The sequence below is a fragment of the Poecilia formosa genome, unplaced genomic scaffold, assembly GCF_000485575.1.
Source record: "Poecilia formosa unplaced genomic scaffold, Poecilia_formosa-5.1.2 Scaffold574, whole genome shotgun sequence".
NCBI lineage: Eukaryota > Metazoa > Chordata > Actinopteri > Cyprinodontiformes > Poeciliidae > Poecilia > Poecilia formosa.
The window spans coordinates 211,255-235,984 of NW_006800513.1; the positions used below are offsets into that span (position 1 = coordinate 211,255).

General features: G+C 44.3%; 3 protein-coding genes across 7 annotated transcripts in view; 2 read left to right on the forward strand and 1 right to left on the reverse strand.

Moving 5' to 3' along the window:
- The first annotated feature begins 152 nt into the window (after nt 1-152).
- On the forward strand, nt 153-13,330 carry rhogb (ras homolog family member Gb). 3 transcript variants are annotated; one of them, XM_016665357.1, is made up of 6 exons: nt 153-488; nt 5,439-5,560; nt 7,410-7,520; nt 7,726-7,872; nt 9,755-9,925; nt 11,530-13,330. In XM_016665357.1, the coding sequence occupies exons 4-6, from the start codon at nt 7,744-7,746 to the stop codon at nt 11,803-11,805; spliced, it is 576 nt and encodes a 191-aa protein (XP_016520843.1). In that variant the 5' UTR covers nt 153-488; nt 5,439-5,560; nt 7,410-7,520; nt 7,726-7,743; the 3' UTR covers nt 11,806-13,330. The 3 variants fall into 3 exon arrangements, with proteins under 3 accessions (XP_016520843.1, XP_007540996.1, XP_016520844.1); XM_007540934.2 differs by lacking the exon at nt 7,410-7,520 and having other exon boundaries at nt 157-488; XM_016665358.1 differs by lacking the exons at nt 153-488; nt 7,410-7,520 and adding an exon at nt 621-1,079.
- Nucleotides 13,331-13,807: 477 nt separating this feature from the next.
- pgap2 (post-GPI attachment to proteins 2) lies at nt 13,808-18,116 on the reverse strand. 3 transcript variants are annotated; one of them, XM_007540935.2, is made up of 6 exons: nt 17,734-18,116; nt 16,305-16,479; nt 15,554-15,803; nt 15,373-15,479; nt 14,634-14,742; nt 13,808-14,562 (listed from the first exon to the last, which is right to left on the reverse strand). In XM_007540935.2, exons 2-6 carry the CDS (start codon nt 16,476-16,478, stop codon nt 14,432-14,434), a joined length of 771 nt encoding a protein of 256 aa, XP_007540997.1. In that variant the 5' UTR covers nt 16,479; nt 17,734-18,116; the 3' UTR covers nt 13,808-14,431. The 3 variants fall into 3 exon arrangements, with proteins under 3 accessions (XP_007540997.1, XP_007540998.1, XP_016520841.1); XM_007540936.2 differs by lacking the exon at nt 17,734-18,116 and adding an exon at nt 17,533-17,724; XM_016665355.1 differs by lacking the exon at nt 17,734-18,116 and adding an exon at nt 16,693-16,978.
- A 160-nt stretch (nt 18,117-18,276) lies between these two features.
- LOC103129752 (uncharacterized) overlaps nt 18,277-24,730 on the forward strand; it is a 12,109-nt gene continuing 5,655 nt past the window's right edge. Inside the window, exons 1-5 of the mRNA XM_007540939.2 lie at nt 18,277-18,515; nt 19,331-19,860; nt 21,801-23,021; nt 24,018-24,220; nt 24,567-24,681. Of these exons, the coding sequence (XP_007541001.1) occupies nt 22,554-23,021; nt 24,018-24,220; nt 24,567-24,681 (786 nt within the window). The 5' untranslated portion in view covers nt 18,277-18,515; nt 19,331-19,860; nt 21,801-22,553. The remainder of the gene's footprint in view (nt 18,516-19,330; nt 19,861-21,800; nt 23,022-24,017; nt 24,221-24,566; nt 24,682-24,730) is intronic.

Below are 24,730 nucleotides of genomic sequence, written 5' to 3' on the forward strand. Positions count from 1 at the left end.
TTAAGCAGAAAATATTAAAAACCATCAAAGTTTAATAAAAGTAACAGAAAACTGATTTAAAACACAAAATAACGGAAAATAGACAGAATACCAACAAAAAAAATGGAAATACGAAAAAAAAAACCTTGAGAAATGAAAAGAAAAACAAAGAAACAAACAAGAGAAGCTTGGGAGGAATTTACAGCTTATTATCCATATAAATAAATAACACACACCTGCGCTTTACCTGTCCGTCAGAGCCAGGGGGCGGGACTTACCAAGATCAGCCTGGCTCTGACGTTTCTCAACAGGCCAGTAACGCCACTGTCAAACACACACACACACACACACACACAAACTTCCTCAAACTCTAACTCCACCACTTCCCCTCGGACTTCCTCCTCCCCGTTACCCCCGCCCTCCGACTCACACACACGCACACACACTGGAACACACACTGTAGCCGCAGCCGGACCGAGCACAGCAGAACCGGACCGGACTGATGAGCGGTGAGTTCTGCCGGAGCGCTCTCCATTCCGCCTCACTCTGTGTGTGTGTGTCTATGTGTGTCGCTGCTACGCTGAGCTGTTGGTGTGTGTCAGAGTGTGTGTCAGAGAGTGTGCGTGTGCGTGTGCGTGTATGTGTGTGTGTGTTCTGCTGTGATCCAAACTTCAACTGGATCTCTGGTTCTGGTTCTGTTCTCTTTCTCCCCAGTGGATCAATAGTCAGATTGTTTGTGTGATCGAGTTTCTGAGCAGGAAGCTGGAGATGGAGAGCGACCACTCCCTGAGTGTGTGTGTGTGTGTGTGTGTGTGTGTGTGTTTTTCTCACTTCTTCTTTTAACTTTTTCTCTGCTGAGCCCTGAAACACTCACTGATCTCTGAAACGGGTCAACAGAACCAGCAGATCTGGGCTTCACCGACCCAGTAGAGCAGAAACCAGAACATCTGAAGTCCAGGAAACAAAAGCTGAGAGGAACATCAGGAACTGCTGGAGAAGAGGAAGAGCTGCTGTTACTTTAAATAGACCAAAGTACCATCAGCTGCTGGAAATCAACTTCTCAAGAAGAAAACAATGCAAGAAAAACAGACTCTAAACCAGTAAGAACAAACCCTAAACCAGTAAGAACAGATTGAACCAGTATAAACGGACTATAAACCAGTATAAACAGTTTGGTTCTCCACTGGTTCTGGATTCTGGCCCGTTTCAGGCGATGGGTCGGTAAACCCACAGACTGGTTCTGAGCCAGGAATTCCCTGATGGTCTGGACCTGACTGGACCCATCCCAGTACACGGTCCAGTTGGTTGGACTAGTACCGCCCGGTTCTATAGGTCTGTACACAACAACTCGCTACAGGAGTCCAGAACCCATCTTGGTTCTGGTTCAGAAGTGTCTCCTGAAACGGGTTTTGGGATCTTAAAATGTCTCAGCAACCGGAACCTTAGATTGGATCTGGTTGAGGACTGGTTCCCTTGAAGTAAAGGTCCTTTTGGACCTTTACGTGAATTAAATTTGTTTCCCCAGATGGTCTGGACCTTTTGGACCTGTTGGACCTTTTGGACCTATTGGTCTGTTTAAAGCGGATCAAAACGTCAGGTTTGAATTCACCTAAATGTCCAACAGGACCTTGTCTTAAGGGGAACCGTTGGTCAACTGGGTCCAGCTTAAGGTTCTGGTTCCTGAGACACCGTAGCTCAACTTGATTAGCATAGAACATTTCAGCAGCCGGGTCCAATTCAAAGTGATTTACACAATAAAAGCATGAGACAGCTAATACCATCTTCAATATATTGATCAATGTTCCATCAACCAAATCGCCTCTCAGCAGGCGGCTGTTGGCCTGAAGGAACTCAGGGTTTCAGCTGCTTTCAGTTTCTGGAAGTTTGTTCCAGATCTGTGGTGCATAGAAACTGAATGCTACTTCTAAATGTATGGTTCTGGTTCTGGATGCAGATCAGAACCTGAGGTTCACGGTAAAATGAGCCCCTCCAGCATCACTAACGCTACTGCTAATGCTACAGTGACCTATTGATGGAATGGAGTAGCCAGGAGACTCGGGTCCATTTGACACACGCATGATCAACCGCTAGAGAAAACTAAAGTACACCGATGTGTTCAAGGTGTCGCAAGAAGCTAAAGGACTTCCATGTCTGTTTTCTTCCTGGTCTGTGCTTTTTCCCGCAGATACTGTCACTGGCGTGGCTGTGGTTACAAATTATAGATTATTTACAAAACTCCAGGTAATAGCACACTGCGCCAAATGACATAAATGAAGTCTAATTTTGGTCCAAGCAGACCGAACTACTGGTGTGACCCGTTATGATCACCTTGGAAACCAGGCTGCCAGCCATGTTTCTGGTCATAGCCAAATTGGTTGCCACTGCAGAACCAGTAATAATCTCAGTCCGCACTAAGCAGATGCTCGGTTCACTCACCTCAGCGCGCTGGATGCATGAAGCTACCAGTGGGACTGACAGCCTGACCTACTTTCTGAATGTTTCCTGATCCGACCACTTGGGGGCGCTCACAGAGATTTTCCTAACCAGTCAGAACCAAAACATGGCAGAACTTTCACTCCACCAGATCTCCTTTGATTCTTCAGGTTTGAACCCAGCTAGCTAGCTAGCAGGCGTTTTCCAACATGGCGGATTAGCTTGGAAACAGCTAGCCATTCTGGTTCTGGTTCAGGCATGGTGGGTCCATGGCTGCTGGGTAGTGAGCCGTAGTTCTACGGGTTTGGACATTTTTCTTGTTGCAGCTGAACAGGAAGGACGACTCATCAGAACTTGCTGGTTCTGGCCGACCTGGGTCAGGTTCTGGACCCGGCAGAGGCATTTTTGACCGGTTCTGGAGACTCAGAAAGTCCAACTCTCATCAGCTGATGATCCTCTCTGAAAGTCCGGGTCGGTTCTAGGTTCAGTTTCATCCAATCTGAGGGATCCAATTAACTGGGTGAAGCTGGTTGCGGTCTGGTTCTGGTTCTGATTTGGGTTTGCTCTAATTCTTGAACCTGTTTCGCTCCTGGGTTTGGTTTGACTGCAGGTTCTGTTTGATTTGGACCAGTGTCATGTTGGAATTTGAGGCCCGATTGCTTCAGTCGATCAGAACCCGGTGGTTCTGATCCAGACGGGTCAAACCAGCTGGAAATGGGTTTTTCTTGTTGGTTTGAGTGCTTTGTTTCTGGTTCTGGTTTCATTCATGGCTGTTTAACGTCAGCTGATGACATCAACGTCTTCTGCACGTGCTCAGATGTGAATCAGTAGCAGCTAGCCTAATATTAGCATTCCAAGAATGAAGCAGGAAGTCCGTCGTCACAGCAGCCGTGACTCATTCCACTTTGAGTCCGGTCTGGTCCAGTTGTTTACCTTTCAGTTCAGTGTGCTTCCTGGTTCTGACCTGTTTCACTAGAACTTTATTTGCGTTCCATCTCTCAGAACTGTCCTGGTTCTGGTTGGTTCTGTTGCACCAGAAAGTCCAGTTTTGTTCGTTAGGTTCTTGTTCTGTTCTGGTTCCATTATCATGAACAGAGTAGTTCTGGAGGACCCAGTTGGACCCGTTGGGCTCAGTGGCGTGGGTAGATGGTCCAGTTTGGTTCTGACTTGCTGAGACCCGGCCCATTCAGCTAGAACCCAGTTCTCACAATGAAATGTTCTGGAAACGACTTCCAGAACTTCCTGTCGGGTCGTCGGTTCTGGAGAAGAAATAAATCTGCAGCTGAAGCTGATTGGACAGAACCGGAACCAGTGGACCCGTCACTGGGTTCAGTCTCTCTGGATCGGGCCTCCTTTCTCTATCCAGTTCTGCTTTATGAACTATATTACCCATGATGCTTTGTAGCGTCCTGTTTTTGGAGCCATGGTCGCCTCTTCCTCTTTTCATCCGTCTGTCGGACCAACTCTTCCTTTGCGGTTCTGGTTTCAGACGGTTTGGATCTGATCTGAAAACACCGCAGCAGCTGAGAGGAAATATCAGCTAGAGATTTTATTTTTCAACGAGCAAACAGAACCAGAACCAGAACCAGAACCTGAACCGATTATTTCTGTCACAAACCAGACTGACTGGAAACGACGTCGGCACTTCCTCTTCACCATAGGACCAGAACCAGAACCAGGCCTCAGCTTCCCAGTTAAACACGATCCATCATCCCCATGCTGTGAGGAAAACCAGTTTGGGTGGAGGTTTAACTCCTGAACGTTATGAGAAGATTTAGGTGGCCTAGTCAAAGTCCAGACCTAATTTGTGGGAAGGCTTCAATACTGATCATCTCAGGCGGGTTGGTACAGATGCACTCCAGACTTTTCAGTTTTACAGGTTAAAATAAACCAGAAAATTAAACGTTTTCCTTCCACTAAACTATCTGATCTGTTCTATCGCATGGCGTCGCATTGCATCGGGCCAGACTGTTATGGAGACACGAACCCGGTTCATTTCTGTTTCTGAGCTTCTTCTCTTCATCCATGAAGGTCAACAGGAAGGTCACAGAGAAACTCCTGAAGCTGTGACCCAGACCTGATTTGGTCTGAAACGGGGCACCTTTGTTCTGTGACCTTTGACCTCTGAGGACGCCTTTATTCAGCCACTCTTGCATTCAGCTTTCGGTTCCACCTGAAACAGGAAGTCAGAACGTGTTCATCAGCCGTCGCTATTTCTAGAAAACTCTCATCAGCAGTTTCTGTTTGTTCAGACAGAAAGCTTCTCCGTCGGCCGCTTCACAAACACAGCCGGGAGGTTTGGTGGAAGGAAAACCTTAAACAGGTTAAAGGGCATAAAAACAGAGAGCTGAGTAAAACCAGACCTGACCTCTGACCTCCACTACATCTATTATGAAGCTGCTGAATGTTTTTATAAAGTTATTTTTTCATTTGTCTTTAGGTCGTGAAGTATGTCAGATTTTTAAAAAGTTTTTTATTTGAAATTTCCGTCATAGGAAACTTATTTATTGCCTTTAATGGAAACGTTTGATGCTGATAACATTTAGTTATATTTTCTTTTATTTAAATTCTGTTTTGAACGTCTGGACTGAAAACAAAATGGCTGCCAGGGCTGAAAAGGTTGCTGACCTCTGATCAGCTTCTGCTCAGCTCTCATGCAGTCAGATCAGAACTTCACCTGATGTCAGTCTAACGGTTGGTTCTGATTGGTTCTGATTGGTCCAAACACCTGGACTCAAACACCAAACAGGAAGTTCTGGACCCTGAAGCAGAACTCTGAGGTTTATGGACCCTGAAGGAGAAACGGGTCGGACAGAAACAATGGACCTGTCAGTCAGACCGGTTCCTGTCGTCCTGACGACACACCGCAGTGTGTGTGTGTGTGGCTATAAAACTGTAATATATACACCAGCTCTATGCAAATGTGTGTGTGGGGATCAGGATAACGTCTCTGCTTTGTTTAGAGACGTTTCCTCTGCAGATCATTTCCATAAACACAAATAACACCCCTTCCCTCCGGCCCCCAGGGGCAACATGGCCGCCACGTGTTTCTGAGCGATCTGTGTCCAACCGAGGAACCTGAAGCATCTCAGACCGAGGAACCTCCTGCATAGGAACAACCAGATTCCAGTGAGACGAACGTCTGAAGGTAAACATGGCCGATCAGAAAATCCAGTCACTCCAACGTCCTGATGGAGTCAACATGGAGAACCTGCAGTTCAACCAGCAGGACAGAAACAGAGACCACTACATTCTGAATCAGGCTCCCCGGCCAATCAGAGACCATTACACTCTGAATCAGGCTCCGGGGCCAATCAGAGACCACTACATTCTGAATCAAGGCTCCCCAGCCAATCAGAGACCACTACACTCTGAATCAGGCTCCCCGGCCAATCAGAGACCATTACACTCTGAATCAGGCTCCCCAGCCAATCAGAGACCACTACATTCTGAATCAAGGCTCCCCAGCCAATCAGACCATTACACTCTGAATCAGGCTCCCCAGCCAATCAGAGACCATTACACTCTGAATCAGGCTCCCTGGCCAATCAGAGACCATTACACTCTGAATCAGGCTCCCCAGCCAATCAGAGACCACTACATTCTGAATCAAGGTCCCCAGCCAATCAGAGACCACTACATTCCGAATCAGGCTCCCCAGCCAATCAGAGACCACTACATTCTGAATCNTCTGAATCAGGCTCCCCGGCCAATCAGAGACCATTACACTCTGAATCAGGCTCCCTGGCCAATCAGAGACCATTACACTCTGAATCAGGCTCCCCAGCCAATCAGAGACCATTACACTCTGAATCAGGCTCCCCAGCCAATCAGAGACCATTACACTCTGAATCAGGCTCCCCAGCCAATTAGAGACCACTACACACCGAATCAGGCTCCCCAGTCAATCGGAGCTCCTGCTCTGCTGTAGGGATACATTTCTACAGTTATGCTGTAAAAAATGTTATTTCTTTAGCTTGGGATCATTTTACAAAGTCATATTTTCACCATGTTATTCATTCATTATAAATGTCACACATTCAAGCTAAATATTTAAATATTGGGCTTCACACAAAAATTTTGTTAGCAAACTAGATATTTAGCTTTGAGCTAAGTATTCAGTTAGCAAGCTAAACATTACAATTGAAGCTAAATATACAGCTCAAAGACATTGGGTAATATAATATAGGTAAAAAGCAGAAGTGGACAATTAAAATAAAATTAGATCTTGCAAACCTCTTTATAAACTTCTGCTAGCGAGTCACTTCTTTACCAACGTTTCATTTCCTCTTTTGTTGCGCAACATTTCAGCTTAAAACAAAAGGATGAGCTATTTTAATACAGCAACAGTAATTCATCAGCACTAAAGGATTCAGTTTATAGAAGTTCACAAAACACAGCTTCTATTTTCATCATCCAATTCAGCTTACTGGCAACTCAATTAGCATATTAGCTAAATATTTAGCTAGCTAAAGTTAAATAGTAAAACAGTTAAATGCTAAATAGTTTTATTTAGCACATTCTAAATGGATAAATATTTATAACTACTAAAATAGTTTAGTTTTTAGTTTAGTGAACTATTGAAACTACTGTATTTAGTTTACTAAATATTTAGCTGACTAGATGAATAGCTAGCTACCTAGTTATTTAAACAGTTTATTTTAAATAATTTTCTAAATATGTATCAGATACATATTAATTAAGAGTTTAGCTCTAAGCTAGCTAAATATTTAGTTAGCATGTTACATATTTTAGATAGTTAAACATTTATCAGGTGCATATTAGCAAAGCATTTAGCTAGCTCAAAGATAAATAACTAGCTTGGAGCCAAAGTTTGGTTGGTTAACTTAATGTTTAGCTTGCTAACTAAACGCTTAGTTTGACATCTATAAATTGTGAAAATATGACTTAACAAATAAAACATTATTTTTCTCTTAAACAGGCTAAATAACTCGGATTATTGCTGTTAAGTTTAGGCTGTGTATCTTTACAAACAGCTTCCCGTCCTCCAACATTTCGATGCATTTAGAATCTGCAGGTCAGAAGCTTTAGCGGTCTGGAGTTTCTGCTGTAAAGGAACTACAGCAGACGCTAGCTAACACCCACAGGTGAGACGCTCCTGCAGGTAGAAGGAAGGGGAAACTAGATGTGAAGCAGAGAAAAGCCTCAGAGCCGCTGGAGGTCGATTGACCTGCAGACAATGATCTCAGCTCTGTATAAAAAAAGAAGTGATAAAAATAACGGCGAGCAGCAGAGTGAAGCAGCAGAAGGTGATGTGTGAACCCTCTGAGCCCCTCCCTGCTGTGTGTGCAGGTTTCTGACGCTGCCATCATGCAGACTGTGAAGTGTGTCGTCGTTGGCGACGGCGCCGTGGGGAAGACCTGCCTGCTCATCTCCTACACCACCGGAGCGTTCCCCAAAGAGTACATCCCCACCGTGTTTGACAACTACAGCAGCCAGGTGGGTCCCTGAACGCACCGCGGTTCAGCGGGTGCGTTCAGGACGCATCAGAGAGTCGAGGCAGAGTGAGAGCCATAGGCATCTGGAAAACATCTGGAAGCTATCATGAGTCATGCTGGCTGCAGGCTCTGGACCAGGCAGCTGATCAAACTTTCTCTGTCCTGCAGGAAAAACTACTGAGACTCTGAGTGAAGCTGTCAGATAAAAACAGTAAAATAATAAAAATTAATAATGATAAACACGAGAGTCTCTGTTTGGACAGCAGGTGGAGCTGTCTGCAATGATCTGACAGAATCCCTCACAGCAACAAGGTCCCCGTTTAGGCCTCTCAGCATGTTCTCCCTGTGGATGCAGCAATTCTCTCTGGATACTCCAGATCCTCCAAAAGTACAAAATGTCCATCCAGAAATTACTCACACCACTTCACTTTTTCACATTTATGTTTCAGCCTTATTCCTCATTAATTATAATAAAAACAATCATTTTCTTCAAAATTCTTCACTAAAAGCCCATTAGTGCTTTTAGTCTAAAAGTTTTAGATTGTGACTGAAAACAGAAAACCAAATAAAATCACATTCACGTCATGGAAAATCACCAATTACAGAAACATGTTTGGTATCAAATCATGCATATTTTCAACCAGAGAAATCACATTTTCTTGAGGTTGTGTGGTTTTTTTTTCTAATGGTGCACATTTTTCAAAATGGCCACCATTGTTGCGAAGGAGAATATATGTTTGCACTAAAATCAGAAGAAGTTGTTGCGAGTGGTGGACACGGCTAACCAAAACGTTAGCTTCAAATTACCACTACTAAACAAGAATCCTAGCAGAAGCTAATGCTGACCAACAAAACTCATTAAAAAGTTAGCAGCTAACATTAAACCTCTAAATACATAAAATGTTATCAAAAGCTATTGTTAAACCGCTAAGTGCATATAAAAAAGTAGAGGAAGCTTATTCTAGATTGCTAACAACAAAATATACTGGAAGTTAATGCTAAACCGCTAAGCACATACAAAATTAGCAGAAGCTAAAACTAAGCTACTAAACACCTACAAAAGTAAATAAAGCTAATTCTAACTTGCTAATCACATAAAAATTAAGGAAAGCTAATGCTAAAAACAAAAATATAAGCAGAAGCTATAGCTAAACCACTAAACACATGTAAAAAAAAAATTGTGGAGGCTAATGCTAAACTGCTAAGCACATCAAACATTACCAGAAGCTAATGCTAACCATTAAGACTAACAGCAAACTCCTCAGTTTCTGATTCCGCTACATATTGTTACTTTAACGTTGAATGAACAGGATGAACAAAAACATGATGTGACATAAAATTCATCCAAATCATAACAATGAGGAACATTTTATAGCAATAATTGGCTTAAAAGACTCAAAAACTGCTCCCATCTTGAAAAATTCCCATGAAATTGAAGCGGCTGATGGGAAATATGAAGAACATTCGACCTGAGGAGTTAGCATGCTAATGTCAATCCTACACCAGAAAGATTTTCACAGAAACTATCTGTAGATTTTAAAGAAAACTGAATAATTTAATAAAATTTGCAATAAAAGGTGTTACGAAAAATGTGTAAAAGCGCAGCGCAGTGAATGTCACACAGCATGAGTGTGTGAACATGTAAATGGGTGAAGGTGTGAATGTAGTGTGAAGCGCTGCAAAGGCCGTTTACTCCATGACGGGCTTCAGTTCCCTCATCAGAACAGTTCACTGAAACATTTCTGCTGCTACCATGAAACTTTGACTCCTGTAAGGTTTGAACCAGCCAATCAGAGCTCTCGACCGATCCTGAGAGCCAATCACTGTGTCAGAGTTTGAGTGAGGTATTCATGAACCCCTGTCTCTACCTGTGGTGTGTTCAGGTGACCGTGGATGGACGGGTCATCAGTCTGAACCTATGGGACACGGCGGGGCAGGAGGAGTACGACCGGCTGAGGACGCTGTCGTACCCGCAGACCAATGTCTTCGTCATCTGCTTCTCCATCTCAAGCCCCGCCTCCTACGAGAACGTCAAGCACAAGTGGCACCCAGAGGTCAGAGGTCACACATTCCCCCAACACAGTTACAGTGCATGATGTTGTTCAGGAGAATCCAGGAAGTTACTGGGTTGAGGTTCTGATGATGCTCACTCCATCCAGAACCGTCAGAAAAACTGTGGTTCTGGGTTGGATGGGTCCACTTTCAGGTCCAGTTACTGGGGTCCCGTAGGGTTCATACTGTCCTTCTGCTGCTTATTCTCTACACAGCCTGGAGTCTGAAGGTCTTTTCTTGGCTGACTTTAGCTGCTTTGAAGTCTAGATGACAAGTGGAGTGGACCTTTGAACCTTGCCAGCAAGGTTGAAAGGTCAGATCTGTTCCTTTGGACATGTAAAAGTATGAATGTTGAGTTGAAAAAGAGGAAATTCCAAAGAAAACACTTTAAAGACTTTCTTGAAACCTGGAAAACTGCTGATCAAGACCACTTTAGTCTGCTCAGACTGTCCAAACACCAAACGTCCATTCAGGTGTTGGGTCAGTCATTGTCCTTTTGGACTTTTTTATTCTGTATGTTGTGTCAAATACTTTGCCGTACCAAAGACATCAAATGTCCGGCCTGCTTGTCTGACCTGATCAACCCTAAGACCTTTTCGGCCACATTTGAATGTAAATCTTTCTGTAGAGGATCTTCAGCTGGAGGACCAAGGAGGACTGGCACCAGTGACCCCATCCAGGAGGCAGAGCTTCTCTAAGGGTCTTCAGGTCATATTTAGAGCTCCTCTGTTGTTGTATAAGGACCTGGAAGGTCATTGAAGGTTCAAAGAATGGACAAAACTTCTGTTTTGAGATGATGGTGGAAATGTGTCTGGTTGGTCATTAAGGCGTCGTCATGGCTATGAGCCCCTCAGGGTGTGTGATGAGGATGCGTGACTTGCTAGGGTGGCTGTTCAACTCGGTCAGGACCTGGTGCAGTCTGAGGCAAAGACCTGGAGGTGCTTAGATCAGCGTCGTGATTCTCCTTAAACCAAATCCAGGACCCGATTTGAGGCGTTTCCCACCTGATAGTCCGGTAGACCCGGTTCTATTGGATTCAAAAGTTCATATGCTCCATCCCCAGCTGCTGTGGTTCTCTTTCTTTCTGCTCTGAGGTAAACCAACCAAACCCTTTGAGCAACCAGTTCCCCTCCTCGCCTGTGGGGGCGCTGCACCAAGAACCACTGAAGGAAATGACACAAAAACCTCTTTAGACACCAAGTGTTACTTCCTTCTTCACCAAATGGAAACAAAAATGGAGGCGTCAGCTTTTAGCGGTTGGAGGATTTCGCTTTAGTCTTTGGCTAAAAACCACGAGCCATTTCTCCTGCTAGCGCTAAGCTAACACGTTAGCTCTGGTTGTATTTACCCAGAATGCCCTGCACCGTAGTCCACTTCCTGCTTTAGGAGCCGTCTCCGGTCTGCTTAGCGTTCACATATGCATTCAAACTGAGACTGGAGTTGGATTAAAGCAGATTCGACTTGTTTAGTGAAAAGGCCCCGTTAGAGATGACAGTAGCTAAGAAATCTAATCTTTTTCACAGAATCTCGACTTATCTTGACCTCCTGAGCAGCTTTATGTCCAGCGGCGTTCCTGTACAAACCGTGACTCTGGTCTCCTCTGCAGGTTTTCCACCATTGTCCCAGCGTTCCCATCCTGCTGGTTGGCACAAAGAGCGACCTCCGGAACGACACAGAGATCCAGAAGAAGCTGAAAGAGCAGAACCAGGCGCCCATCACCCACCAGCAGGGCCTGAACCTGGCCAAGCAGATCCAGGCAGTCCGCTACTTGGAGTGCTCGGCGCTGAACCAGGACGGCATCAAGGAAGTGTTCGCCGAGGCGGTGAGGTCCTACCTGAACCCACAGCCCACCGTCAGCAAGAGGCACTGCTTCCTGCTCTGAGAGTCTGCTCTGAGAAATGTTTCAACCTTTTTCCTCTCATTTCATTAGATTTTTACCCTTTAATTAGAAAAAACGCAATTTAAGACGGAGATTAAAGGTTTTCCAGAACTTGTAATGCAAATTGACCGGCCGTGGGTTGAATGTGTAGCTCTGTTGTGATTGGTTCAGACTCAACCAGAGCCGTCTGAGCATGTGCAGGATGTCTGAGGTCTTCTACAAACTCAAATTTCAGCAAAATGGTCCAAAATCATCCCCTGACAATCAGCTTCAGGTTCAGATGGACCTGAAGACATCTTAGTTCTGCTGAGGCATCCATGAACCAGTAAAGCACCAGTAAAACCAGAGACTCTGGTGGAGTCCGGCTCCAGGAACAGGTTTGGTGTCTAAACTGAGAATTTAACTGCAGAAACACTGTTTACATGATGGCTCTGATGAAAATGCAATAATCTAACCCTGTCTGCTCTGCGTCACTCACACTGAGACCCTTACAAACGCTGGGAAACATTTAGTTTGATCAGACTGTAAACATAAGATGCGTTTCTGCTTCAGCTGCCGATTCTGGAGGGAAATTAATAAATTGCAAAAGAAAATCTGGACTAAAGACAGCAATTTAAACATAATACAAAAATAATAAACCTGATTTTTCTAGTGAACCACTTGAGAGCAGGAAAGCAGCAACTGCAACATTATAAACATGTGAAGCTAAAAGGTTAGCGAAGAAGCTAAATGCTAACTAGCATCTAAACTACAATCAGGATGACTAGTTGTAATTAAACAGAACCTGCCAACAAGTTCTGTTAAATATCCAAACTATTTAAATGAAAACATCTGATTTCAAACTGAATGTTTCTGCAGTTTTTTATTGTTTATTTTTAGCTAAGCTGCTAAACCAGCTAAACCACTCTAGCTTTGTTTGCTTCCATCTTCTGTTAAATTAATTGATAATTTGTTTTTATTGAAGTAATTTACATTATTTTATTTAAGTGGAAAGTACAATAAAAACAAGTTTCATATTGATCGTCTACTGCACTTTATTTCAATGATTTCTTCTTAGCGAACAGCTAACACGGTTAGCCCTTAGCTAGCCTCTTCTAGAAAAAAGATGGTGGCAGAACTGCGGTCAGTAAAGCTGAAGGATCAGACTTCTGGGACAGTGTCCCCCAGAGAGGACATGTTGGACCATGACAGAACTAAGCAGCACCAACAGCTGTAAAGCACGGTGATGGTGGGGTGGTGATGTGGGTTCTGGGTCTGGTCGCTGCAGAGGAAGTGATTAAACACCAGATAGAAGATAATCAAGCCGTTTCCTGTCACATGGTGCAGCCTCATTGGGTTCTGGGCTGGTTCAGAAAACATCAGAACCAATCCAGCCTGTGAACTAAAAACCGGGCCGTCCTATCAGACCGGACTCTGGTTCCCTCTTTTATGATTATAAAAAGCTGCGGCTGCTTCCCAAAACTGTGATCTAAAGTTAGACATCGTTTTTCAGCAGAAACAGCTGCTTTACGGTAACAAGAAACTTCATTATCATTCAGAAGCTACCAGAAACAGCAGCTGAGCTGACCCAGCAGCTGACCAGAATCAGCTGCTGGGGGAGCCAGCAGCTGATTGGCTGCTGGCTCCCCCCACCAGCCAATCAGCCTCTGATTGGCTGGTGGATCAATAATTAACCTGTGGAGAAACAACTTCCCCAAACCATGAAAGGACTCCTTCATGATTTCATCAAATCACACAGGCCCCTTGTGATCAGTTCCTGGAGCTGGGGGTCAAAGGTCGCCTCAAGCCATAGCATCCAATTAACAGGATGGTCTCCTTGGAAACCAGTTCTGCATATGGCGCTGCCTGTGAAGTTTTATCGGGTGGGATGTGATTGGATGAGGGCCATGTGACATCACTCAGGTGAACCAAACCTGCTGTGTCTCAATTAAATGTCGTCAGGGAGGGACAGCTGTCCCTGTTTGATGCAGCAGCGTCCCCTGCTGACAGAAACAGTGAGGCAGCACAGCTTTGTTAAAACTTTATTTCAGTGAATCCTGAGAATCCAGGAAATATCTAAAATGTTTATTTATTGATGAAAAGTTTAGAGAATCTGAAAACTTCATCCATAGCTCTGTGCTGTGTCCAGACATGATAGTAGAAAATTAGGTGGAAGGAAAATCTTTGGTGCAACCTTCATGATCCAGGATATGAGATGATGTGGGTCACCATGACAACCGCTGGTTCTGGTCCACTGGGTTCCATCAGGTTCAGCTGAAGCTCTTCGTGATGGAGAAGCTGGAGCCGGTACCGACCCACTCGGCCAGCGGCACCAGGACCAGCCTTCGTCACCATGGCAACCCAGTGCAGACAGCAAACCGGTCTGAAGTTTAGGTTTTTATTAAAAACAGTTCTGTTCCTGAATGAAAGTCCAATAGTTCAGAACCGAGGCGGAACTGGGATCAGAACCAGGAGGATCCGGGCAAGGAACCCAGTGGAACCAGTAGAACCCTGAAACAGAACATCCTGAAGGGCTTTAGTTCAGTGCTCCCACCATCTGGTCCAGCGGTTCTGTCTGAAGTTTTGGTTCCTTCCATGTGGGACTGACCGGTCGGCTCTTGCCTGTGGGTCGGAACCAGTCCTGTCCCCTTCAGTACCGCTTGTCCTCCGGCAGCGTGGCGACCATCACCTGAGCGCTCCCGAAGTCCCAGAAGGCCGTCATGTGGAACGCCATGTTGGAGAACACCACCAGGTACTCGAAGGCGGCGAACAGCGTGTAGACTGCAGGACGGAGACACAGTGAGCATGTGCAGACCGCAGCAGCAGCGTTGCCGTGACAACAAGCCACTCACCTCCCGCCTCACAGTACTTGTTGTGGCGTCTGAAGAAGTACGCGGCGGCGGCGCAGCAGCTGATGTTGAACAGGAAGATGCGGGCTTTCCATAGGAAGGATGTTTTCTCCTGAACCAGAAATGGAAGAAACCGAGAGGTGAAGGAGGTTCTGACCTGTTCTCCCGCTTCAGAAACATTTATTACCAATTAAATGGTTAATTTCTGGACCAAACCAGAAATTCCTGCAGTCATTTAGAAACAGGAAGTGGCTGCAAGTTTTTGATCACACAGGAGCAAAGGCAGTGGTGGGAAAAGGTAGCTGTGCCAACGCGAAAGCAATAATCATAAATATTAGGTCTGCTAATGCTAAAGCTCTATACCAACCTGGTATTTAGCATAAGCTAATGCTAAAGAGCTCTACCAACATAGTATTTAGTGGAAGCCATTGCTAAAGCGCTATAGCAACAATTTAGTTAGCATAAGCTAGCGCTAAAGCGTTACACCAACACAGTATTTAGCCTTAGCTAAAGGTATTCAAATTATATCCTTTGAGAGATTACAACCCTCAAATACCAATCTCATTTGAAGCTATAATTTTCTTTTAATTTACATTCTTAACCATTAGCTTCAGCTAAATATCATGTTGGTGGCCTTAGCATTAGCTTCGGCCCAATAACTATAGCTAAGATGATTTATGGAGGAGCTGAATATTAAACTGGGATGTTAAATGTTGGTAGAACTTGGGTCGGGTCTGGTTACCTCAGGATTGACGTAGTGCCTCTTGATGACGAACCACAGCCTGCAGGTGATGAGCATGTGCAGGAGGGAGCAGCTGATGAACACGACGAAGGAGTATTTATGAATCTCTGGAGACAGAAGAGTCAGAGTCAGAGTCAGAGCGACACGCGGCGAGAGGCTCCGCCCCCTCCTGCTGACTCACTGTAGGATTCGGTGGAGGCCACATAGGTGAGCAGCAGCAGGCCCGTGTTCTCAGCCAGGCTGCTGACCAGCGCCAGGCCGCTCAGCAGCAACTCCGGCAGCCTGGCACTGAAGCGGCCGCGGTAGAAGTTGAAGTAGGCCACGGTCACCAGGTAGCGCGGCGCCGAGTGCAGACCCACGCAGCTGCGCCAGATGTAGATCTCCGGTTCGCGGCTGATGGCCGAGCTGATGGACGGCAGGTAGTTGGACACCTGGACAGAGCAGGGGACAGGTCTCTAACTCCCTGTGGATGACCTTTGACCCCCTCAGCTGAACTGGTTTAGCCTGGACTCACTGGAGTGTTTCCAGCTGCAGCATCTATCAGATATCAGTCCAAACTTGGACTAGGTCACTGAATAACCTTCAAATAGCAGATTGGTGTAGCGCTTTAGCATTAGCTTTTGCTAAACACCATGTTGGTGTCGTGCTTTAGTATTAGCTTCTGTTAAATAGCACATTCCTAACTACCCAGCTAGTGTTTGTTATTAGCTAGTTTATTTTATTAGCTGGTGTTTATTGGAAGCTAGCGAGCATTTAGCCTCAGTGAGTCAGAACGTAATGGAGATGTGATGAAGGTTCTGGTCCAGGAGTGGATCCTGGTTCTACTCTAGAAGGTTCTGGAACCAGTTAGGAGATCCAGCTGGATCACAGATGTAAAAGTTTCCAGTTGAAGGTCTGATCCGGTGATCTGGATCAGTACCGGCCCGGCTCACCTGGCAGTGTGTGTAGGTGGATTCCTCGTAGTGGTACATCAGCGAGGTGAGCAGGCAGGCCAGCAGACCCGACAGAGGGAGCAGAACCGTTGCCACGGCAAAGCTGGTGAACTGGACCCGGATCAGAGGCCGGTCCCGGTCCCGGTCCAGGTTGCTCAATAGGCCCTGGAGCATCCTGGATCAAACACAGAACCAGACATGAGGTCCAGAACCTGACCCAATGGCAGGAAGCAGAACCAGTTCAGATGTCCTGGATCGGACCAACCCATCCCCCAGAGGGTTCTTCTACACGGGTCCATTACACTGACTATAAGGAACGGATCAGAACCAGCTCTACACCTAGCACAGAACCACTGGGTTTCTACCGCCAACATTAATCAGAACTCACTTCATGTCTCCTTCAGAACCTTCGGACCGCAGGGTTAGAAACAGCACAAACACACATTCAGAACCAGAACCAGGCAGGATTCAGAACCAGTTAGGGTCAGGACCAGAACCAGAGCCGATGTTCTGGAACTCCTCTGACCCGTTCAGGTTCTGATAATCAGCCAGCTCAGACTTCCTGGATGACCAGAAGCCCAGCTGTGATTGGCTGATTGTTCCAATGATGCAAACAGAACCTCATTGGCTGAGGTTCTGGTTCCGGAGCAGTGGAAAGTATTCACACCCTCTGTTGCATTTTTCAAACGTTTCAGATCATAAAACTAAAACAAAATAAATGTTTTAAATCAGATTTCATTAATTATGTTAAAAATGAATGTGAAGAAGCATTCAACCCCTGAACCTGCAAACTGACTGTGAATGACCTTTGACCGTCTCACTTACTGAACTGATTTGATTCAGACGCATTGTAGATTTTTTACATCAGAATTAAATCTGGACTTTGACTAGACCACTGGTGTTACAGCTCTTTTCAGACTGATAGATGCAACTGAATTATTTTTTTGTTTAGCCTGCTTCGTGTTGTGAGACGGGTTCTGTTCGTTTAACGACTTGACTTAATCACAGCTGGTTCATGGCTTAATGTTGGTTTGCATCAATTATTTTTGAGAAAACTAGTAAATTACTTGAAAATGTATTTTCTGGAGTGTAAATTAAAAATCTGTGTGGGTGTAAAAACTTTATCATATGTGAATAAACAGTTCAGATCTAAATATTTATTCTATGATTTTAGTTCATTATAATTTACCTGAAGGTGTTTCTGAAATGTTTTAACTCCGAAACTCACCTGTTAAACCTTTCCTGACGTCATCCATTGATCGTTATGAAACTGAGCGTTTTTATGATATTGGGTCAGAACCTTTCCGTTCTGAGCAACTTTTAACCCGCTAAGCGGGTCCAGATATTTAACCCGTCCAGATGAACAGAACTTTAACGAACATGTTTGTAACCTGTGGTTATGGCTGCTGCTGTCTGACTCCAGCGTTACCTGTCCAGGTGTGTACTGTGCTGACGTCAGCAGCCAATCATCAGTTCTCCGGTCCGCTTTCAACAGGTCTGACCTTCACAGGGATCCGATCCGGTCTGGTCCGGTCCGGTCCAGCCCGGTTGGGTCAGCTGCTCCGCCTCGTTCCCATTGATCCCCCGTTAGCCCAGGTTAGCTCCGCGGCTAATATTAGCTCTGAACTTTGGTCCAGTTTGAGTTGCTCAGCGGCTCCTCGGTGGTTGAACTCTCAACTCTAAGGTCCTTCTGATCAACCCAGAGTCACAGAGACGGTTTAGGTTCTTCTATGGGTCAAAAGTTAATGGTTCTGACCCAAAGAAACCGCTCCGTTTTCTTTCGTAAGCTACGTGAACTGATTTCTGATTGTCTCGTTCTTCTTCTTTACCATATTGGCGGTTGGCAAATAACTGAAGGAAGCATTACCGCCACCAACTGGTAAAACGTGTGAACTACATGACAAACAAAAAAAATAAAAAATAAAGTAATTATAGGACGGAAGTTCCTCAGTTTCTACATGGGCACAGTCTGGTCCGGTCCGGTCCGGTTCTCATTCTGGAACCTTCTGGTTGTTAACTCTTAATATCTGGAGAAGTTTCCCAGTAGCACAACGGAGGAGTCGTGATCTAATGGGTGGAGATGCCACTGCGAGTGTACGTGGAAGTTTAGTATGTGTGACGTTAGCTTTACGTAGAGAACCAGCTGATCCTCAAAGGCGGCAGCGGGAAGCAAAAAGTTTTCCAGAACCCGTGGAGCTGAAGTTTCTGTAGGTAAGCTCACCTGAGTGGAGCAGATAAAGTTGGTTGCTGGTTTGAAACCCTCGAGGCTCATTGACCTGCTGCTGCTGTCATGTTAACGACCCTCTGCTGATAAATCATTAATTCTCTGATCCAGCGATGGTTGGATTTATTGCATGTTTACTACAGTTTTACTTCTTGAAGAGTTTTTAATATCTGTTATTATGACTCAATGAAACTTCATAGATTATATTTTGCTTCTTTGTTTTGCTTATTTTGTGGCTTTAGTCAGTTATTATCTATAACCGTCCCGATGTTTATCTGAAACTGGAGGCGTTTGGATCTACGCTGGGGCCATAAAGGTTGCATAAATGTTTCCAATTTTTGGTTTACAAATATTTTTTCAGTTTAGAAATTATGCTTCAGTTTCAAATCTTTATAAATTTTACATTACTTTTTATATTTTTCATTTTCAATTCTTTCTTCTTCTTCTTCTTCTTATTATTATTATTAATAATAATAAATTATTATTATTATTATTATTAATAATAATAATTCTTAGTTTAGCATACAAATATTTTTCAGTTTCAATTTATTTATTTTACTTTATTGTTCCAGTTTAGCTTCATGGAGACGGTCCAAGCTAACTGGTGGTTCTGTCACACAGAAGGGAAGTACTGGATCTGTCCAGCAGAGGGCGCACTGTCCCCCACTGTAATAAATAAGTTAGTTGTCTTTCCACACGGACATTTTAGATTAAAACCGGAAGTAATGAAAAGTAAAAAAATCTCAGAGTCACGTAGAAAAACATGTTTTAGTCTGAGGTACTGACTGAGGGTGTTTTGCAGGTCGGATCCAGACAGAAGAAAACCGACTTCTGCTCCACAAGTTCTGCTCAGTATTGGGTTGGACCATGCAGACAGAAAAGAACAGGAGAGGATTTAAGGAGCATTTTATTGAACGGCAGCACTTGAAGCTCAAAGATCTAAAAAGAGAAGAAGATAAGCTATAGATGCAGGTGTGAAAAACACATACCTGTGCAAAACATCCCAGAATATCCCAAACCAAAGTTCCATGTGAGTCTTCTGAAACATGAAACTACAGGATCAGTCCTGAACAACAAACCCGACCACAAGGATCCCCAGTAGATCTGGGATCTGCTGCATAAGGTCACCCAGCTGCTCAGTGAACTCAAGTAGACTTTAAAGCATAAAGCCTTCAGATCAGGTCAAAACCTCAGATCGTTTTCAGGGTTTAAAAGATGTTTTATCACCTGAAGAACATCCGACGTTGGTCGTTTTTCTTTCAGTAAATTTTATCCAGTCATTGATGCCAAAGCACAGATAAAACTGCAGGGATACAGCAACGTCGCTACCAGGTAGGTGCTGACTGCCTCCAACTGGGAAGTTCTGATCTCTAACATGAGACTCGGAAATTTCTGTCTGTCATCCTAATTTCATCTTTGACCATCATCATCCTGAATTAACTCAAGGACAAACACTAGGTCAGTACCTCTACATGAGTCCATATTATAACATCCATAACGATAACGATCAGAAAATGTAGTAAATTACAGTCATTTTTACTTTACTGGACCTTCCCACAGCTTATGGACCTGAGTTTAAAGAATGTACTTCACTGTTGGCTGCCTTCTGTTCCAGACCAAAAACCCACAATAGTCACTGAAGTAACTTGAATCGGATAAGTCCTGGTACATGGAAAAAGGCTGTACTTGCAAAGTGCTTTATGAAGTCCAGAGAACCCAAAAGCACTTCTCTACCTTCAGGCCCAGTCCCAGTACTCGCCCTGCTTCAGGCCCAGTCTCTGCTTCAGGCCTGGTCTCAGTACTCGTTGAACTTCAGGGTTTGATTGCACAGGTTACAAGTGTGCAAAATTAGAAAACAGTACGCCCCTGTGTTGTAACTTCGACATCCAAACAGTGGCCACTGTTTTGGCATTTGTGCTGCTTAAATGTACAACAAAAAATTCTATTTTAAACGTAAAGGTATTTCTGCTTTACAAAATCACTGCAGGAGAAATTGGGGTGTTCAAAAGTGTTCGATATGACTTGTTGAATCATACAGATCAAAATTTGATCATATTCACACATGTTCAGTGAAACAAAAATTATTTCAAAACTTTATAATTGAAAACTGATTCTTATTGCGACAGACACAGCTTGCTCTGTGAACACTGCCATACTTCCAATGGCAACTTTTTATAGTCTGATGAAAAATACACCTTAAGATGTACCTGTAGTCAATTTAACAGTCTAAAAGACAATTCCTCCTCCAGCTGTGATTCAGCTAATTAAAGGATTGATTACACATTCAGCTGTTACTCAAAAGAATGATCTCTGACTATTAATGGCTGTGAGTTTATAGACAAAACATTAATACATTCATAAGGAACATTTACGTCAAACTTCTTCTCCACTACCCTGACAAGAATACATGTTTAAAAATCCTGATGATCTATCAGAAGAAGATGAGAACCAAACTAAAAAAATGTATTGGAAATGAACCAATGAAAACCAAATAATGTTTTTTAATTGTGGTTCAGCAGAATCATTTTAAAAACCTGCAGCTAAAAAGCTCTGAGTGATGGAGACAGTTATAAGCTTCAGTTTTCTGAGTGTTTCTGAAAACCTTTTGAACTACAAACGTTGGAGAACACTTCTGAAATATGATATCAGCTCACCTGCTGCAGATTTCCATTCAATGGTGGGTGTTGGAGTGACCTCTGACATTTGCTTACCTTTAAGCATGGTAGATAAGCATTTTATAGATAATAAAATGTACAGCTGCTGCTGTTGTGGTTCCAGCCTCTAAAGAGGACAGATATATTCCTATCAGTAATAGTGATGATGATTGAAAGAGCTTTGACAGGCTTGGAGACCAACTGGGGGACTTGGAGGGGTACTGTTCTCCTGATTCCAGTGTCTCTTTTGAGAAAAGCTTTATGGTGAATTGTAATGGCATATGTGTGTTCATTGCTAATAAAAGTGGATTGTGTCTTCATTATAAGTGCATAACATTTTCTACCAAGAGGTGTTACCTAGCTCAGAAAGAAATAATGACCTGACAGAACAGAAATGATCAGTTTGTAGTGTTAATTAAAGGTGCTTTATTAGAAAGATTAGAGGAGATGCAGGTTGGTCAACATTTAAATAAGTTGGTAATGTCTGACATATTTTCACAAAAGCAGGTGGTGCAGCTGGTAGGACTGCTCTCTGCATGTTCTCCCTGTACATGTGTGGGCTCCCTTTGGGGTCGCCAGCTTGCTCCCACACAGTAAAAACAAGACTCTTGTCTCTAGGTGCGTGTTTCCGAGGCTGAATGTCTCTGTGCTGTCCTGGAGTCCTGTTGAGGGCAGACTCCACCTCTCACCCAATGACCGCTGGAGACAGACACAAGCAGAACGGCTGAAACTGAAACCGAGGTCTGGCTGCAGAAGAAAGACTTTGCTGTGAGGATTAACAGCTGTGAGGATTGGCTGTGACAAAACAGAGTCACAGAGGACAGCCAAGTTAGTCAGCTGAGCCTGACACCTCCACTGATACTACACTTCCCATCATGCACTCTGTCATAACTTTCTGTACCGCATGAAATGCAGTAGCCTTTCCTTCCTTCCTGGTTTTGAGAAACGATTCTTAAGGTGGTCTGGAACAAGGACAGGACTGAGCGTGAGCAAGAAAGCAGCCAGTGTCTGGAGAGAGACTGAGAAACATTCAGAACATCTGGAGAACTGCTGATCAAGTTCAAAGGTCAGGAGAACCTCCCGCTCATAGAAAGAAGAATTTAAAGAAATGAAAGTTGGATCAGAACAGTTCAGTCTGGAGAACTGCTCCTCTCAGTTGTCTCCCTTGCAGAAAGGAATCATTCATGATTATGTAGCTTCAGTCACATGGTGTAGAGTCTGACAGTTTGTAAAGAGACGCCCTGGCAGTTTTACTGTCTGCTGCAGATAAGAGCTGTGCTGTGTGAGGCTGCCAGACAGAACAAATACATTCTGTCTGAAACATTTTAGACTAAAAGGACTCCTTCGATCTACATTTTGCAGGACTGAACCATGCAGAAACGAAAAAATAGGAGAGAATACACTGAACATTTTGTTAAATGGCGACACCTGAAGCTAACAGAACTGAAATTGGAAGCTGAAAGGTTTGGTTTGGAAAACAGATATCTCTGGACTGAAAACATCCCAGAATATCCCAAACCAGAGTTCCATGTGAGTCTTCTGAAACATGAAACTACAGGGTCAGGGCTTTGTGGGATCAGGAGGGATGGGGGCTTCAGGAATCCATATGGAGGATCTTGGATATGGTGGAGTCTGGCTGTGGGACCGGACCAGATGAAGGACGCAGAGACGAGGCTCCTGGAGAAGACGTTCCCAGAACGGATAGAGGGCAAAGATCCTGAGCAGCACAGCTTCCTGTGGAAGTTTGCCACATCTCCAGCCTTCAAGGAGACGTCCCGGCTGGGCTGGTACCGCTTCACCTTCCCTCTGCAGGAGGTGCTGACGGCCTACAGAGACCAGGTAACACCTCTCCACGGGTCAAAATAAAGATCTAGTTTTACTGCAACTGCAGGTCTTAGTTTAAGAGGATAAAAAGAAAATATTATGTGGTGGTTTTCCAAAGAAAGAGGCTCCAGGATTTTCAGGAAAACATGACACTGCAAATCAATTTCACTCATATGGGAGATAAAGTCAGTCCTGTCCGGGACAAGGCTTCATTGTTTGCTCAGAAGCATTTACAGGTGTCAACTACATGCACATTGCCAAACTTGATAATTCCTGATTCCACTGTTGACTTGTTGCAACGGTGGAATCGCAACCGTTGCAACAACGTTGCTGTTGCAACAACGTTGCAACAAGTCAACCACCGTTGACTTGTTGCAACGGTGGTTGCAACAAGTCAACCACCGTTAGCAGTGTTGCCTTGTTCCAACATGCCAGGAGTTTGCAAGCTCTCTCTGTGCATGTGTGATTTCTCTCCAGATACTCCAGCTTCCTCACACTGTCCAAAAACAAAACTGATAACTAGTCTCTCTAAATTATCTTTGGGTATGAGTGTGTCCATGTGTCTCTGATGTCTCATGGTAGCTGTCCAGGTTGGATCCCTGCCTCTCCCTTAATGACAACGGAGATAGGTACCAGGGACCCTGTTAGGGCAAGTAGGTCTAGATGCCTCTGAGATCTCCCTGTTATTGAGCTAGGTGCACCACTAGGCGGTCACTTCATGATGATTCTGAAGGTTAGAACATCCATCTATCCACCATCTGAAATCAGCGTCCTGGCATTCCAGGTCGGTCTGTTGTGGACAGGTAGATTTGGAACATGATTTTAAAATCTTCTGGAGATGGCTACAACAAAAGCACATTTTTTGAATGTATTTAAATCTGCTGTGATTCAGATGAGTTGTTGATGTTTCTTGTTGTAACATTTAACCTGTTCTGGTCATGTTGCAGTTTTAGAGTAAAAGGTCTCTTTGATAATCTACTTAGGCTAAAGCTGCTGTTTTCTTCTCCTCAGTTCTGCTCCGGTTCTCAGCCCATCATGCGGGTCTACGAGACTGTCCTATATGGTCAAGAAGTGATGCATGTTGTTCTGGTCCACAGTCCAGCTAAGCATAACTTCGCACACTACCCTTTGCTGATTGATGACCCAGATGCTGTCTGTGTTTACAAAGACGGACATTTTATCTGGAGACCAGAAGCCATGTGTGAGAAACACTGGTAAGAGCAGCGAACAGGAATGGTTCGGCCTCCTCAGGTTGATGAAGGTTTTGCCTCATCAGTGGTGGGAGTGTTTTTACACAATAGCTACTTACACAACTGTGGTGGGAAGAAGGTACACACAGCTGTAAATCTAGTGTTTCTTGTAATTGGGTAGCGACACACAGAATCTACAGCTGTGTTTGGATCTGTGTTTGTGTTTGCTGTGTTCTGTCAATGACCCAGTTTGGATCAAGCTTAATCTAAAATCCTTTCAGAACCTGCTGAAGACCTCAGATCCGTTTTCTTTTGACTCTCAGTGTTCACCATGTCTGTAGCTGTAAATGTCTTTGTTTTCTCCTTTCAGGTTGAAGCTGGTCTGCAGACCGGACAGCCAGCAGCTGGAGGCCTGTGGTGTAGCCGAGGCTCTCTCTTATGTCTGGGACAAGGTTGCTGTTGCTCTGGATGTTGGGAAGACACAGGTACCCTCCCTGCCCACCCTGTGGTGTCATTTATTGATCTTCTTCCCAT

Bases quoted from the DNA above. Each gene is read 5' to 3' on its own strand.
- rhogb (XM_016665357.1), top strand. From the start codon at position 7,744: ATGCAGACTGTGAAGTGTGTCGTCGTTGGCGACGGCGCCGTGGGGAAG. The intron at 7,873-9,754 runs GTGGGTCCCTGA...TGGTGTGTTCAG, and splicing joins TTGACAACTACAGCAGCCAG to GTGACCGTGGATGGACGGGT. The intron at 9,926-11,529 runs GTCAGAGGTCAC...TCTCCTCTGCAG, and splicing joins AGCACAAGTGGCACCCAGAG to GTTTTCCACCATTGTCCCAG.
- pgap2 (XM_016665355.1), bottom strand. The intron at 15,480-15,553 runs GTGAGTCAGCAG...TTCTGTCTCCAG, and splicing joins GGCCTCCACCGAATCCTACA to AGATTCATAAATACTCCTTC. The intron at 14,743-15,372 runs GTAACCAGACCC...TTTCTGGTTCAG, and splicing joins GGCACTACGTCAATCCTGAG to GAGAAAACATCCTTCCTATG.